Source organism: Strongylocentrotus purpuratus, unplaced genomic scaffold (assembly GCF_000002235.5).
Source record: "Strongylocentrotus purpuratus isolate Spur 01 unplaced genomic scaffold, Spur_5.0 spur5_scaffold_6, whole genome shotgun sequence".
Taxonomy (NCBI): domain Eukaryota; kingdom Metazoa; phylum Echinodermata; class Echinoidea; order Camarodonta; family Strongylocentrotidae; genus Strongylocentrotus; species Strongylocentrotus purpuratus.
Genome location: NW_022145612.1, coordinates 8,647,371 through 8,664,177, shown reverse-complemented (window position 1 = coordinate 8,664,177; position 16,807 = coordinate 8,647,371). Strand labels below are relative to the sequence as shown.

At 37.7% G+C, this 16,807-nt stretch overlaps 1 protein-coding gene across 2 annotated transcripts; it reads right to left on the bottom strand.

The window, feature by feature from the left end:
- Positions 1 to 1,528: 1,528 nt before the first annotated feature.
- Positions 1,529 to 12,016, bottom strand: LOC100888259 (collagen alpha-3(IV) chain). Of its 2 annotated transcripts, XM_011667656.2 has the most exons (5): positions 11,640 to 11,936; positions 11,238 to 11,609; positions 6,729 to 6,785; positions 4,920 to 4,958; positions 1,529 to 4,163 (listed from the first exon to the last, which is right to left on the bottom strand). In XM_011667656.2, the coding sequence occupies exons 1-5, from the start codon at positions 11,782 to 11,784 to the stop codon at positions 3,766 to 3,768; spliced, it is 1,011 nt and encodes a 336-aa protein (XP_011665958.2). In that variant the 5' UTR covers positions 11,785 to 11,936; the 3' UTR covers positions 1,529 to 3,765. The 2 variants fall into 2 exon arrangements, with proteins under 2 accessions (XP_011665958.2, XP_003724813.2); XM_003724765.3 differs by having other exon boundaries at positions 11,238 to 12,016.
- Positions 12,017 to 16,807: the final 4,791 nt, after the last annotated feature.

The window sequence follows — 16,807 nt, the reverse complement described above, 5'->3', positions numbered from 1 at the left end:
TTTCCATGAGTTGAAATGAGTTTGCCAGTGATGGCGCTACAACCTGTTCGCCCACAGTTACACTAAATCTAGTTTAAGATATATCCTTTACAGCTTTTAGAAAATTAAGCGGAGGGCCAAAGTCAGAAAAGAGAGTATAGCTTGCCACTACTTCGCTTACAAAGCACTCGTTGTTTATACGAAAGATTTTTCTTTAATACACAATATTTCTTAGGTTTTTCATTTTATTTGTAGCGCTCACCCCTAAATAGGAGGATACTATCTTTGTGCCAAAGATAGTATTCTGTTAATAATATTTAAGGTAATCTTGCAATTGAACCACCATGGCCCGAATTCACAAAGGAGGTTTGTCGACAAACCTTGGTTTTCGTTCGTCATATGACGCGTTTTACGCGTTTCTTATAAACCTTGTTTGTAAAGAACAAAAGGAGGTTTGGCGAATCAAAAGGAGGTTTGAGCTCAAACCTTGCTTTGTGAATTCGGGCCAACGAGTTTAGTATAATCTAAAAGATAATTAAACTATCTACATTTTGAAACCAATTTCAATTGAATTGGGATTAAATAACATAACAGTTTTAAGTTTGAAAAACATTATTTTCCATGTATCAAAACCGCAGGTGTCTTTTTGTCTTAACTTTCAAAGAATTAGCCAATGTACAAATGGGTTTAAACTAGTTAAATGAAGGTTCAGATTTATGTTTCAATCGGACCATTTGAATTTGATGGTTAGGAATACAAAAGAGAAAGCATCGACGATTGACGAGGGAGAAAGATCTACTGATGTATTTCAAGGAAAGACAAAATAGCAATAGAAAAAAAATTAAAGACCAGAGATAAACAAGATCACGTGATGTGAATTTAGAATACCTATTTAGAATGCATATTACACCAATAACTACATCAGAATGTTATAGCATGTACGAGGACACGCTTGTTTTTAGTAATGTAACATCCCGAGGACGATATGGAAATTTACTGCATAACCGAGGACCTACTTTTTCCGTGCAAATTAATAGAGCACCTAAATAAACGTACCCTCTTTCTGAAAGGGCCTCAACTTTTTAACAATTTACACGATCTTTGAACCTTGGACGTCCTCGAGACAGTGACAGATCCAGGGGGCCCGCCCCCCCCCCCCCAACACGTTAATTGTACCTTTTCTCGTTTTAAAAAAGTAGACGGGCCCCTCGTTCCCTTATTTTCTTGTGTGTGTGCTGAAGAGATGGGGGGGGGGGGAGGATGGGTCTTGAGTTTTAATAAAATTGGGCACTATCCCTCCTCCCTCCCCATTGAGCACAAAAAAAGGAAAACAAATTAGTGCTTACCCTCCCCCTCCCCCCTGCTTATTCACCGGCTGGCTGTTTCTCCGCTAAATATCCTCTCACGAATTTAGCCCCTCTTTGGCCCCCTCCCCTGCCACCGGCTGGATCCGCCTTGGCCTCGAGACCCCCCCCCCCCCCCACACACAAAATCTTTTATGATTTAATCTATAGAGGACGCCACTACATATTGAATAACACAAACAACCTTTTTATTGTCTATTTATGAACATTAATTTAATTTAATGATCATCACAACGTATGAAAGATATATAATTTCGACGTACTTTATCTTGTACACTGTAACAAATATAAATGTATAACATGATCGTTATTTAGATATTACATTTGTCAAAATGAGGCAATAAAATTGTTGTAAAAACGTGGCAAGCTTTGACACTATCGCGTAAAAGGCACAGAATTGATGAAATAGTATACTTCCATTAAGAAAACGTCCGTAAGGTTAGGCCTAATACGCAAAGTTAATACAGTATATAATCATCCGATGGATGTAAGTAATAAACATTCTGATGAATGAAGCATGTTTAACTTTCCTTCTTACTTCTAACCCAAGTCTTAAAATAAATGCAATGTGTAGGCCTATACCCCAGATATGCTGATGAAATACATGTACATTTATCATGTAAATGAATGATACATTCCCTTTATCACGCTCATCCATATAAAATATGAAAGAACTAATGTTCTTGACTTTCAACTCATATCATAAAATATAAACCTTACTCCATGCAATAAAAACATATTTCGTAAAGCTATATTTTGTATTCATATTCATTCATCAAGTCCGTACGATGGCAATGATATTAATGTTTCAATTAGTTTATGATTTCCTGTCCTTTTTAAAATAACTTTAAATTAAAGTTGTGTGCAATGTGTGCAATTCAATTTTGTCCTAGAAATCCTGGATCGTGCAAATTAATATCAAGGTTGATTCACTCATTTGTCAATCAAAGTCAATACTTTTCCATTCATTTACGTTTGATTTCATTCAAATTCGTTCGCTGCAGAATGTCATACTGAAATTCGTCCTCGTGCAGTCAATTTCAAGAGAGTTTAATTCAAATTCGTCGCAGAGACAAGACCTTATAGTGATCGAATTACGACTTTGAATGACGCTTTGACGAAACCGATTGCAAAATGACGAGATTGATTTATGCAATTGTACGTTGGCAGCCGAGGATGACGAATTTGATTTGACTTTTAAAATTTGATGCAAATCGAATGACCAAAGACAAAATTGACTGAGAGATGTGCAAGATAAGGAAGTTTTGTGACCAAATTTAATTGAAATATGGCTAAAATTGACGGGAAAACATATGTTCACAACAGTGGTTTGCTCATAAGTTTGCGGTTTGCCGCACAATCGCTTGTCTAACCGGCTGTATCATAACAAACCATTCTGTGATAATTGTAGATTTTGCACTTACAAAGCTGTGTTTTCCCCTTAGCTTAAATTTATAACCCGAGATGATGCTTGTATATGCAGTTACTGTTACATAATTTTATCTATATTATGGATGGTTCAAATATCGGAGATTAGCCTTTAATAAATTCTTCTACTCGAGAAAACATTACTTTAAGCACTCCCATTCAAATTCGGTACATAAATGCAAATACAACATGCTTATGCTGGTGTATAAAATACAATAGTAATCTATTTATAGATTAGGCATATAGGCACAACATTTTCACACACATTTTATTTCGTTCGCTTGTCATCTATCATTTAACTTGTAAGCACCAAAAGTTATTAAACCGTGCAACTTTCGTTTAGACTAATGTTAAACCTGGTTAAAATAAGAAGTGTACATTATGATTTACTGAAATATAGGCAACTAAAAATGATAATATTAACGACAATGACCATTATTATAGTGCTCATATCTGTCAAGTAGTAACGCTCATGGCGCTTAGAAATTATTACCCTGGTTATGGGTGGGAAACCAAAGTAACTAGTGCTCAAGCATATCAGGTATCCATTGACACCCGAGTGAAGAGTGGCAAATGTAGATAACGTCTTGCCAAAGTACAGGGATTTAAACCCTGTACCCTGTGATCTACAGTCCAGTGACTTATCCACTAGATCACAACACCTATAATATACTTTATTTAACCAAAATGTGAGGGATAAACCAAACTTTGAAGGCCAGTAAATCATAACAATGTTTCATGTAATGTACCCTAGAACCAATAGACAGAAAAAACCTTATATCTAAACTTTCTGTGGTACATAAACAAGAGTTGAAACTCAGTCTACATTTCGAGGTTACAATCGTTAATATAGCTGAAAGATAAAATGTTGATAATAATGAGATTCACACAAATACATGTAATATAATTGTAAGAGTCACGCATAAGTCGAAACAGTTTTGAATCCTTCTGATGCAGGGTCATCAATTAACATGAAACGGTTTCACAATAATAATCAAACACCTTCTTCCTTGCTTGTTATTTCAGTCACCGCAACTGTCGTCGAATTCTCGCTGGCTACAGCCGTATCCCCGCAACTAACCTGAACGTCCGTAACCACGTCATCGCAATCACCGCGCAGCGGTTGCTGCTCCCACTGCGCGTCGGTCGGGATTGCTGCGCCGTCGGATAACAAGATAACGTCTCCCGCCGTTTGACCGCCGTTGAGGTTGAGGCCCCTTGCGATTTCCTCGTCAGTGCGCTTGGTCTTAAAGGGGCCCTGTGGCCCGCGGATGAGAGCGATGGCGACTAAGGTTACCATAAATGCGATACAGATGCCCACGGTTACGTACATCCCGACGTAGTTGAAATCGTCGTCTGGTGTCCCCGATGCGGTCATATTGTGACGCATGCCTTAATTTATGAGAAAGAAAGTTTCAAAACAAAAATCAAGAAATAGGTTTAGGCGAATGAGGTTATCAAAGAAAATTGTGTGCGAAAAGACAAATTTGGGTATTTTTTCTGGATTACAACAATAATATTTACACAAAAATCCATGTCCATACATAGATATTAGCTATACATAATAAATCTATTATTAAAGAATACTGCTGGATTGCTATATATTCAGAGCCATTAAAATCATGACTATGTTATTCCTAGAGCTCCTTATCAAGTTCATTCAATAATTGAAAATCATCTGGTAATTATCGCCAATCGTTACTGATAATTTACCAGTCTTTATGTTACATGATAATTTTTTTATTTAAAAGGTCAACGAGTAAACGTCCCGGGTTCAAGAGAACGCGAATAACAAATGCTGTATTTAAAAAGAATCTTGCACTTTGTAAGCCGGATGAAATGTGTACAAACTATGGTTACTCATCGTAAACAAATTATCTGCTTTAATTATATAGAAATAACATCATTTTTGGGATCCTTTATTCATATTGCAAAAATATTGTTCCAGCAGGTGTATCATTATAATCGTAAATAGCAATCATTTCAATCAAAATGACAGACAGGAACGGCCACACACGGCATCATCATCAGTGTGTTAAAACCTGAAGGGGTATTAATCTGTAGAAAACACTTGGATTAATGCCATTTTTGGGTCCAAACAGATTGATGACGACACCCCTGTTTTGGAGGAAGAGAAAGGGGACTTACTATGACTTTTGACGGATTCCTGCTCTCCCGTCATCAATTCTGTAAGCAAACGAAATAAGATTTACATTCACTGACAAAGGCTATATTTAGAAGAGCTTAATAATCAAAACATGTATATACAAGGTCTAAAAGAGAACAATTCAGCTCAAAATCGTTTATATAATGTGATATACATGACATAAAGAGTTAATCTATAGTCATGCAGGTAATTATTTTCTAGATCCTGTTTGAAAAAAAATGTTTATTGACCATAATCATTTGGGTTTTGTTTTACCTGACGTTTAAGAAAGTATATGCTTGAATGTAAGTAACCAGGGGACCGATGGTTTTACGCCCTATCCAAGGGACTTGATAGGGAGGATTAGTGTCTTAACAATGGGCACTGGCGCATAAACTTCTGCACTACTTCTGAGCCATCGCGTCTCCTCATTCGTATCTCTAGGCAATTTTTGTCACAGTAACAATTATTATGGAAAGATGTGCAGTGGGAATTTGTGTTGCTTTATAGAAATCTATCAAAATTGGTGTCGTTATAAGTTTTCTGGAATGGTGACACATTTAAACCACATTCAACCCATGCAGAGTTTGAATAAGAACGAAGGCATTCGGGCGCAAAGCTCCGATCATAAAGCTAAGCTTCCTGAATAGCGGATTTCTGCGCCCATCGAAGAGCCTGGGCTATGTTTTTACGTTGGAAATCTTATCGATAATGGCGTGATTTGAATGATGTTTGCTGACATGCGATGTTATTATGCGACGTTTCATATATTACCAAATATATTCTTGGCGTCAAATTTACGTATGGGCAACAAATAATTACGTAATTCCATACAAACTACGGTCCACACAAGTACGAAATGTAATTATATTCACACAGTATGGACAGCAAATTATTCACAGAAAAGCTAAGTTTGTACTACGATCCAAACATTGCGATTTTACTATACTCTATATTTCGCTGTCAATATCACACCGTATGGACAGCAAGTTGTCAATCACAAAAATATTTACTTAGCCTATACACTACGGTCAAACATTACAATGTCTGCGTATGAAGTGTGAATGTGCCTATATGAAACATCACGAACATCATATTTTGCTCTCAAACCACACGAACAACAATATGTTTCGATGCTTGGGCAGCATGCAGTGCAAATAGGAAATGAAGTTTATTCCTAGTAAGAACGCGGCTCCTTTGCACTGTGGTGACATCCGGTCAAGTCTGGTGTTCATACAGACAGTGACGTAGAGTAGAGTGAGTTCACACATTGAGGGGGATCTGGGGCCCGTTTCATAACACTTGTTATCTATATGACAACTGCTAAATTCCTATGACAAATTTGCTCTCAGCCAATCAGATGCCATGATTTCAGTAGTTTATAACAGTAGCTTGTAACTTGCTATTGGTAATAAGTTTCTATGAAATAGGCCCCTGGAACGACTAGGGTCGGTCTATATTTAGATACTGATTTGGGGAGGGCAGATGCCTGAAGTAGTCCATGCAGGTGACTTCTATTCCCCTTCTGCTTTACTATTTCCCTTTCTCTCTTTTCTCCCTTTCGCTTTCACTTTATGTTTAAAACTCATGAAATGTGCCCCCCGTGCCCCCCGTGCCCCCCGTGCCCCCCGTACCCCCCGTGCCCCCCGTGCCCCCCGTGCCCCCCTCGTGCCCCCTTTAACAACGCCACTGCAAACAGCTAAAGCTAACCAAACTTTTATCATTTTCAAAGTGGAAACAACTTGGCTTCCGCCATCAAGGGCGGTCAAAGATAGACAAGAATAGAATCACGTTTTGTTTTGTTATCTTACCAGAGTTTGTGCCTCCTTTCGGGTCGTTCTCGCCGGTCTCTGCAGCACCATTGTGGTCTGTATAGTGTTTAAAAAAACAAACAATGCAAAAACATAAACTAAATGTATAATGTTAATCTAATGATTTATCAAAATCAACGTCGGTCAGACAAGCTAATAATACAACTAATACATTATTTTTTTAATAATCATTATTGAATTTTAGAACTAACGAAGCGTCAAGGTGATTCCGGATTAGATAAAGGTGACAATTTTTTTGAAAGCCTATAATAAACCATCAAAACAAAAATATAATAAATATTTTGTCGCTCTAACATGCATGGTGATACCAGAATGAAACAAAAAAGTCAGAGCTAAGTTTAGCAAGTGCATTTTCAATTTGATGTGAAATGAACGATTCGGAATATGCCTCATTTCCAGTATTTCACAACGCATGTTAAATTACCAATGGTTAACTTAAAAATTACATAATATGATCCCCCTTTAAAAGAAATATTTGAAAAAACACCTCCATCATTCGTATTACTTGAAAGCTATAGGAGCCACTGTCAAAATGTCCCTTTTCTAATTCAGAATCGCCCATCAATATTTAGATATCATACATACCATCGCTCACTTATTTTGTGAGAGCATGGCTTTTTCAAATATAAATCCTTAACCCTTGGTCATAATTATGACAAATCGATTCCAAGCGACCGATTCGATTTTGGGCAATCTGGGGTGATGTAAAATTTTGTTTTGTTTGGTGTCGGTCTTGTTAGTGTGACCGAGACATCAACTGATCTTTTAAAATGTTTTTTATTCATAAAATTGTTTAAGTGGCCCTTTATTAGGCCTACTACGTTGTGGTTCAAATTGTAAAGCGCTTTGCAATTGCAAGGAATAGGCGTTATACCAAATACTCCGTGGAATGGAATGGATTGGATTGTGACGATGATGAGCTTCTCGGAAGGGTGGTGGTGACATTGCTACACCTTGAGCTCGATATCTATTGTTTATCTTTTCACAATCATAATATTCGCACTCGAAGATACAAAGGTGAATAGACCGATCGTAAATCGGTTATCTCAAGATTGTTAAAACGTAAACCATGAGACCAAGGAATAAATTTTGATTGCGAATAATCATGAACTGGCATTATTTTTTCAAATAATTTTTTTTTTCATCATTTCAATAAAACATTTAAAGCGGTATGTGAACTTAAAACCACGCATCCAAAAATATATTTTGATCAGTAACAGTGTTTCAGTAAAATAACTTTCACCATTTAATATGCTGTATGCGGAGCAATACAACTTAATCCTTTGTCATATTTATGAAATAAAAATAAAATAGTACTTCAGCCGACAGTCAGACTAATCCTGCTAATTAAATCTCCGCAATTACAATACTACGATTTAAAGCGTTTTGTCGAACCAATATATAGTTTTTTTGATCTGAGATTTTGCACATGATTTCATAAACTCATCTTGCTGCTACAGATACAGTTTGAGATTACTTTTGGGGGCTTGCAAATCCCTGATAGGGGCTTTAAAGGTACTATGTCCCATTTGCAGGCCAAACGAATGAAAAAGTTAAATTCCAACTGCATTTGAAAGATAATACTTATTTAGAACTTCCCTAAAAAAGGTGGGGCTTGAAAATGTCTTCAAGTAGGAAAATAATGACTATTAGTTATCAAATCGACTTTAGGGCTATAGAGCCCAAAAGTAATAGTCTTGATTTTCAGACAATTGTACCGAATGGTCATACGTTTTATGCTGCGCAAAGATTCAATCAGTTTAATCTTGGCCATCACAAGAAGTGGGTTATTGATGTAGACAAATGCTCATGTACCCTTTACAACTCTTTTCATGGATGTTATTACCAAAGAAGAAGAAAAGCCAGTCAGTCACTCAATAGTGTCTGACAGCAAGTAAACGGGTTTCTTTGCATAATTTGAATATGAGGACACTGCTAACGTTTAAATTTCACAGATAGGACATACATGACATATTCATAATTCCTGCAAAGTTCTACAGAATTTGAGGTTGGCTGCAAAAGGGACATAAGACAAATAGTTCTAATATACATGATATTGTTATATTTCGAGGGTGAGTTGCACCATATACGTCTATGGTTGCACCATGGACCTTCGGCGAAAGGTCCATGGTTGCATACAGTAATTGATCGCGCCACCTGTTCTGTGAAGCAGCAAAAAGAAGAAAAAACTCGGATAAGTTGAACTCAGAAGAGGTCAAAAACGTGACGCAGTCGACAAGGGTCTCGCTCCGTGACCTTTGAGGTCATATTATGGGGAGGAAAACCGTTTATGCTAACGTGTTTCCTGCGCAAACATCCATGACAATGTCGCGAGAGAAAATAATGATAACGGTCGGTTTATGACAATTTACGAATGGACGAATTCTACGAAGAACATGAATAGAATATCTTGTTACTATAGGGAGTAATGTAATGAATACTCATAATCTACATCTTCCGCCTTTAGAATAGGCTAAGGATTCAGAGATTTCAAATGAGCACATTACATGAGCACATTGTGATAATTCTTTCATAGAATAACCTCCACTTTGCTCCACTTCTGTTTATTTTACCTGTACTCTATTTCATCCTGATCAAGTTTTTCATTCAGTACAAAAGAATGCTGAAAAATATCAACATCTGGCAAATGAATACATCGCCTTTTGTTCTTTTTTTTAATCTTTAAACGGCAAGAATATGCTGTGTGAAACACTTCATCTGTCCGATGTAATAAAGATTCAATAAATTGACACACTTTATGGCATTCCCATACATGAATTAAATTGCGTATAAATAGATTGAAATAGAAAATTAATAGTTAAATAATTTTGAAATTTAAATGTCAATTTACCTGTTAAATGTTTTTTCATATGCCCGATCAAATTCATGATTATCCTCCACAAGTTAAATGAAAACTGTTATTACGTTTCTAAAAACATGAAATCGGCAAATTAGTTATCATAAATGGTAAGTGATGTTTATAAAGAGATAGACCGAAAGTCAATCTATTTTGTTCAGGGATAAATATGTTTGGTTGAGCTTATTCCGAATCCCGCTCCTATAACAAAGACAAAATAATATGTTTAAAAAGTCCTTTACGAAGACGGATTTTTTTTTGTCTATACATAAATCACGAACTGAATGTTGCTCAAAGATGCTGCATTGAAAAAAAATACACTATACCATAATTTAAGAAAGAGCGCAAGTATTAAAATTGCAGCACACAACATATTTTGTATAACACTGAGTATTATGTTGATAATCTTGTGTAATACCATGTCCAGCGTCATCGTTCAATGGTTCAGTATTAGGCCGGTAGTCAAATGTTTGCACGTCAATCCAACAAAGCAAAACAGATAACAGTAATGATAATAGTTTACACTGGTTGCCCTACACTGCCAAGAAATCAACAGCAACAACAAAAACGCAACAAAATAAAATACAAAACAAAACATATGCCTAACAAAAGCGATCAAATGGAAAAATATACTCAGAATATAGAGACACCGATAACTGAGAAACAATATGGTTTATGGGAGAGAAGTACATTGAAAGTCATATTCAATTTGACATTTGGTATCAATCTGTTTGTACTCTTTTAACCGATAGTAGGCTACAGGAAACTGGATTGTAGATTGATTTGGCTGGGCTTATGACCTTAAACCTCCGAACAAAAACAAAATACTTTCACAGGGAGCAACGTCATTATTGTATGGCACTTCACGAAATAAGAGACATTGAAAAGAAAAAAAACATTACTGTTTTGTAGAGACTGGAATCAGAGAGACCTTGCCTGTGTAATTCAACACCAGAAATGTGGGATCACATAGGCCTTGCTATATTTCATACCACTTAGGAAATATAGCATCGCATAAAATCCATGCCTAGAATAGTAAACACAGGGATGTACGTAAAGATATCACACAATAGAGTGAAAAGAAGTAATACAGTAATTATATCGTCTACTCTTATCTAAATATACTTTAATAATGGCAAATGTAGTATGTTTGTGACTAAGCTTTGTTAGTTAAGGATTTAAAATTGAGAATGACTTTGTTGTTGTCTTTAACAAGCATGATTATAATCACGGGTCTTCTTGTGCGTGACCCAAATCTGTGAGGTAGATTTTGATAAGAGGCATTGCTTTATCAATATTCAAACAGCTTCTTGATTCGTTTTAATCTACAAATTAAACTACCACACAAGGACGTACACAGTCAAACATATTGAATGTTAGATAGATTAGGGAATGAGTTTGGAATAAATCTAAAACGGTCTTCTCGATATTACTGATTTACTTTTTAGATATTTTATAGTATGTATTCATTTATTAAACTTTATCTTATCAACTCAATGAATTGAAAAAGCACACATTTGGATTAATAATATTAGGTGGTGCGAGGTAGAGTAACTAGTAAAGTAGTAACCCTATCTATATATAGTGTACTAATTTTGAAATAGCTAAAACTCCAGATCTTCAGTGCCTACCTCCGATAGAATCTTGGTGGGTTCCCTCATGAATACTTGGTCCTAGATCAGAAGGAGGTGAATATAAACTTCCATCTGATGATATGTGATTCGGTGGCTGTGGCCAGTCGTCTGAATCCACCCCGGTGCCCATGCCAGGCCATTCGGGTTCTCCCATCAGGCCAGGCATACTAGGAATATCAAGGTTTGGATCAAAGTCGGACGGTGGGCCTCCCCCTTCTTCTCCTCCTTCCTGGAAACTTGGTGGTGGTCTTGGTTCCTGGCCTTCCCTGCCAAACGGTGGTGAACCTGGGCCTGGCACGACAGCTCCTGGATGGAGACCACCGGGTCCACTGGGTGGATACATTCCCCCTCCACCGGCACCTGGTCCTCCTGGATAGCCTTCTCCACCTCCCGGTCCGCCTGGTCCTGGTCCTGGGTACCCTCCATCTCCGGGAAATGGCGATTCTTCATCTCCCTGCTGACTGGAGTAAACCTGACATAGCGTTCTCTGTAATAGAGCTATTAGAACTACAAAAAGCAGCAATCTGTTGAGTTGGATCGCCATAATGTTATGGGATAAAGGATTTTCGGACAGAAGACAGACGGCCTTTTAATGCAGTGAGTGTGTGACAAAGTATCAGATGCGGAAAAAGCCTAGATAAGCCTTTCTGCTGGCTTCGAGTGACACAGCTGGACTGTACCAGCGTTGCGCACTACGTGCCTGTAATAGCGGTACGCGCGGATCCAGGATTTTCCAATAGGGGGGGCCGGAAATTCGAAATTCGCGCAGACCATTATTTAAACTTACCAATACTGACAAGGTCATATTAGAAGCACTGTACTTTAATAGTGTACTGGTACCTACAAACGGGCACAATTATTTTGGAAAGGGGACATGCTCACGTCACATCTCTTGTCCGATATCAACATTCCCCGTTTTCAAGTTATGCTCGCGCGCAATTTTTTTGACATTTCCATCAGTGGGGGCTGAAGCCTCTTGCCCCAATATCTATTTCCTGGTTTAATAATTTGGCGAGTGAGCGGAAATTTGAGCTTATGTATGTTGTGAAAAGTGTTAATTGTCACCAAAATATACGAGATAAGATATAACAAATGCATATTGGTAATTTTTAAATTTTCGGGGAAAGAGAGGCTGCAACACCATCCCGCATTAACTGCAGGTGTTTTGAAATCAAATCAGACTCCCCAAAAAAGTATTAACCAAAACGCACGAATCCAGTTTCAAAAATCCAAAAAAATGTCAGCTTCAGAGGGGGGCACATCACCCCTCAGACTCCCTCTAAAAGTATTAACCGAATCGCACGAATCTAGGTAAAAAAAAAAAAATCAGCTTCAGAGCTAGAGAGGAACCCCCCCCCCCCCACACACACACACCCCCTGTGCGTGCAAGCGTGAAATTAACGCTGGCGCTAATGCGTAAGCAGGGGCGGCGGAGCTATTTCCAAAGTGGAAAGCACCAACAAAAAAGGGCACCTACAAAGCGAAATCTCAAGGCGAAATTATACATTTTTTTAGACATTGGTATATTATATTACCCTTTCATTGTGATCCCATTATCAGGGACGATTTCAATATTTGTTTTTCTTTATATATCATACAAGTTATTGCTTAAGCATCACACTTTCGGCTGAGTGTGATTGTCTGAATATTCATTTGCGAGCGAGCAAAGCGAGCGAGAAAAAAATGTAAGATCTGTGAGGTCGCAGAGTGAAAAATTACATCTTATAAAGAGGAAAAAACCAAATCATGATGGGGTTATAAGCATCACGAAAGACTGAAAAAACCTTTGTTTTAAAGTGACATATAATTGTATCATCTATAAATGCGAGCGAGCAAGCAAGCTTTAGGGGAAATTACTCTTAGTCGCTTTAAATTAGTGCAAGACTAATGATGAGCAGGTTAGGGGCACGTGCCCCCCCCCCCCGTGCCTACGTGCCTGATGATGAGAGGTTAAGGGGACACATATCGAAAGGGATAAAGACACTTATTAGAAAAGAAAAGGAGCATGTGTCAAGGTACAAAGAGTAATTATCAAGGTTTAAACTGGGCACTTCTTACACCTGAAAGGAGGCACTCACCAGAAATGAGATTGGGCACTTATGAGTATGGGAAATGGGCATTTGTCGACGGAAAAGGGGCATCCATCAGAAATTGATTTATCAGAGGTGAAAAGGGGCATTTATGAAAAGGGGATAGGTCCCTTAATAGAAAGGGAAAGGGGCACGATTCAAAATAAAAGGGCAGTTAGCAAAGGTGAAAATGGGCACCCATCATAGATGAAAAGAGTACCTATCAGGAGGGGAAGGGGTACTTTTCAAAGTAAAACGAGCATCTCTCAGATTTGAATAGGGGCCATTATCGGAGGTGAAGAGCGCACTGAAGTGAAAAGAATTAACTTCTCATATATGAAAATAGTCATTTACCAGAGATGAAAAGGGACACTTTTTATTTATGAAGGGTCTCATTTTTCTAAATAGCCCTTATCAGATAGGAAAGGGGGCACATGTGTTGATGAAATGTGCGCTTATCCGAGTTAAAAAGGGGAAGGGGCACTTCTTTACAAAGTAAAAGTGGCCCTTTGGGGAGGGGGGTACTTGAAGAGTGGGGCGAACTTTGCCCCCTACCCCTGCCACCCGCCCCATCATCATCGCTTGTAGTTCACGTATGCACCCCTTCCTCCTAATTCGTTGTTACCGTCACTGCCATTTACGTATGGCCGGCCGGCGTATTTTTATTTACACGCTAGCGAGGGGAATTTCTCGATTAATTCCAATGAAACCGCTTAAAATTCCAATTTACATCCAGGAGAAAGTTTTCTTAACTTTTTCTTGAAACACTTGAACGGTTATGGAAACTGTTTGTGTTTCTAATCTCCAAATATTAATATTATTCTGCATCAAATATAAAACATTGATTTCTACTGTGATATGTAAAGGCACGAACTTACGTTAATACATACACATAATTTGTTTGTAACCAAGAAGGTGCACCATGGTAATACATTTTAACAAACACATCAACATGTTACCTAGACAACTCATCACCATAGCCATTGTAAAACCATATATTAATGATACATGTAAAATATAGATTGAAGCAATTCTCGTCGATTGGCTGTATCCTGGGTGTGATTTATATAATGGATTTTGAGTAACATTTGCATCTACCTGTAGTTGAAGAATAGATACAGTGTATAACATCAATTAAGTTGGAGTTCAATTGGAAGGAAGTAACGAGGAATATTAAAGCAATGGAGACTGGGAGATGAGGAAAGCAGGAAGTTAGAAATTGAGAGATTACTCGCGTGATAGCCTTGTATTAATGAATCCTTTATATAATGTTGTCTTGAGAGAAAGTAGACGATTTTTTTTTTTAATTGGAGATTAGTGCAAGTATTAGATATATTGGAAATAGAATTAATGAGAAATTTATTTTTTATCGAGATCAATACATGGGGGGGGGGGGGCACCATCAAAATAGGGCACTTTCTGGAATATAAGGTGCACCTACAAAGGGAAACATCAAAATGTAAATCTACCATATTAAGACATTGATAGACGTACGCGCAACGCATGTCACACACAGAAAAATGAGAAGAAAAGAAAGAATTTTTTTTTTTTTTAAAGAAGATAGAGGAAAAGGAGAGAGACAGAGAGAGGGAGAGAAAGAAAGAAAGAAAGAAAAAAGGAAGAACATGAAACTTAACTTTACACTTAGGCCTACATATTACATTTCCGACTGAGTTGGCTTGACATGTGCTTAAGTAGTCTGCGGACGAAAGTACAACAATACGAAAACAGAAGTTATATGAAATTGTCTTTAAGAGAGAAAGAGAGGTTAAATTCTAAAATGAAATGAAAGAGGGTATGTGACTCTCAAGGAGGAAATTACAATTTCTATCGCTCATGACGACTATTTGGAATTTCCTAATTTTTTTTAAAGTTCAAGAACTTCCTGGTGCTCCGCCCCATGCAAGACTCCCGGCAACAGCGAATTATTTACACAATTTCTTGCTGTCTGCTGCCTCGAGATCACTGGAGCGAAGAAAGGTAACATTATAGCAAGAATCCCTATTCAGTGAAGGATTTATCCCTTTTATTATTAAAGACTCCCGACAAAGGCTCTCCCCCTGCAAAATTGGAGAGAGTTTTATGTAGTTTAAGCTTCTAACAACCACGCCCGTGGACTTTTTATTATTTACACAAAGGTAAAAGTGTATAGCAAGAATCCCTATTCAGTGAAGGATTCATCCTTTTTTATGCAGATGCTTCTTCTACCATTCTTGACCAGAAGTGCGTTTCAAACTCAATGATATGGGCATCATCCCATTGAATGTTGTGTCCAGTGTTACGGGTTTGTTTTGCTACTTGCTGCCTAATCTGAGGTCTCTGTTGTGCTCTTTAAAAAGAGGACACAATAGGGGCGGCGCAATTTAAATATCAAGGAATGTATTAGAGTTTATTTCTAAAATGAAATGAAAGGGCTATTTGACTTTCAAGAGCGATAAAAACTCTAATCCATCCCTTGAAATTTAAATTGCACTGCCCCCATTCAGTGTGCCATTTTCAAAGAGCACAAAAAGGCTTCACGGATTGAAGATTCCATCTCATAAAATTGTCTATAAGAGAGAAAGAGAGTTTATTTCGAGAGAAAAAATGAAATGAAAGGGCTATTTGACAAGAGCCCTTTCATTTCATTTTAGAAATAACCTCTCTTCCTCTCTTATAGACAATTTTCTCTCTTGAAAGTCAATAACCCTTTCATTTCATTTTAGAAATAACCTCTTTTTTTCTCCTAAAGACAATTTCTTTCTTGAAAAGGCTCTATCAGACCCCTCAAGCTCTGCCACGTTGTATGGATCCATTAGAAAGCAAAATAAGCCCACTCAATAATTGATACATATTAAAAAGTCATAGCGATTCATCCAAATAAGAAATCCACGTAAGAGGCATTTTGAATGTTGAGGCATTTTGAATGTTTTAAGAAAATTCTTTCAAATTCCAGGATATTGGGTGTTCTTTTTCAGGAAACTCTATTTAAACGAGTGGAAGCACTGGCGGTTCTGTTTTTTTTAAACTGTAACAATTCTCCTTGGATCAGATATAGACCAAAAACAAGCCTCATTATCTTCAGTATACAAAGTTTCGGACCTTACAGCTTTCATAGAAATCGCTTCTGGACCGTCAAAGAAAAAGTTTGAGAACCCCTGGTCTACGCATTATACACATCAGGACCAACTTGACAACTTGACAAAAATTTGAGGGGGGTTCGACCCCCCCCCCCCCCCTCTGCCTTATCCATCGTTACCGTCACTACCATTTGAGTAGGGCCGGCCCCCTCCTTAATAACGACTCCCAAGCCATCAAGAATGACCCCATAATTTATAGAGTACCATTCTGCCGTTCTTTGGAGGGGCCGGGCGCGGCCTTTTCAGAAGTGTTTCTACACTAACCTTTTCATGCACTCCGGCTTAACATAAACAAGCATGCTAAGATTGTTTTGAAAAGAAGCATAATTTCGACTCAATTTCGCATAACCTAAAAATAAGAATACGGCCAGTCACCCCC

Excerpts from the sequence above, each read along its gene's own strand:
- LOC100888259 (XM_003724765.3), bottom strand. The coding sequence starts at position 11,784 with ATGGCGATCCAACTCAACAGATTGCTGCTTTTTGTAGTTCTAATAGCT. Across the intron at positions 4,959-6,728 it reads GAAAGGAGGCACAAACTCTG|AATTGATGACGGGAGAGCAG; the intron begins GTAAGATAACAA and ends GTTTGCTTACAG. Across the intron at positions 4,164-4,919 it reads GGAATCCGTCAAAAGTCATA|GCATGCGTCACAATATGACC; the intron begins GTAAGTCCCCTT and ends TCATAAATTAAG.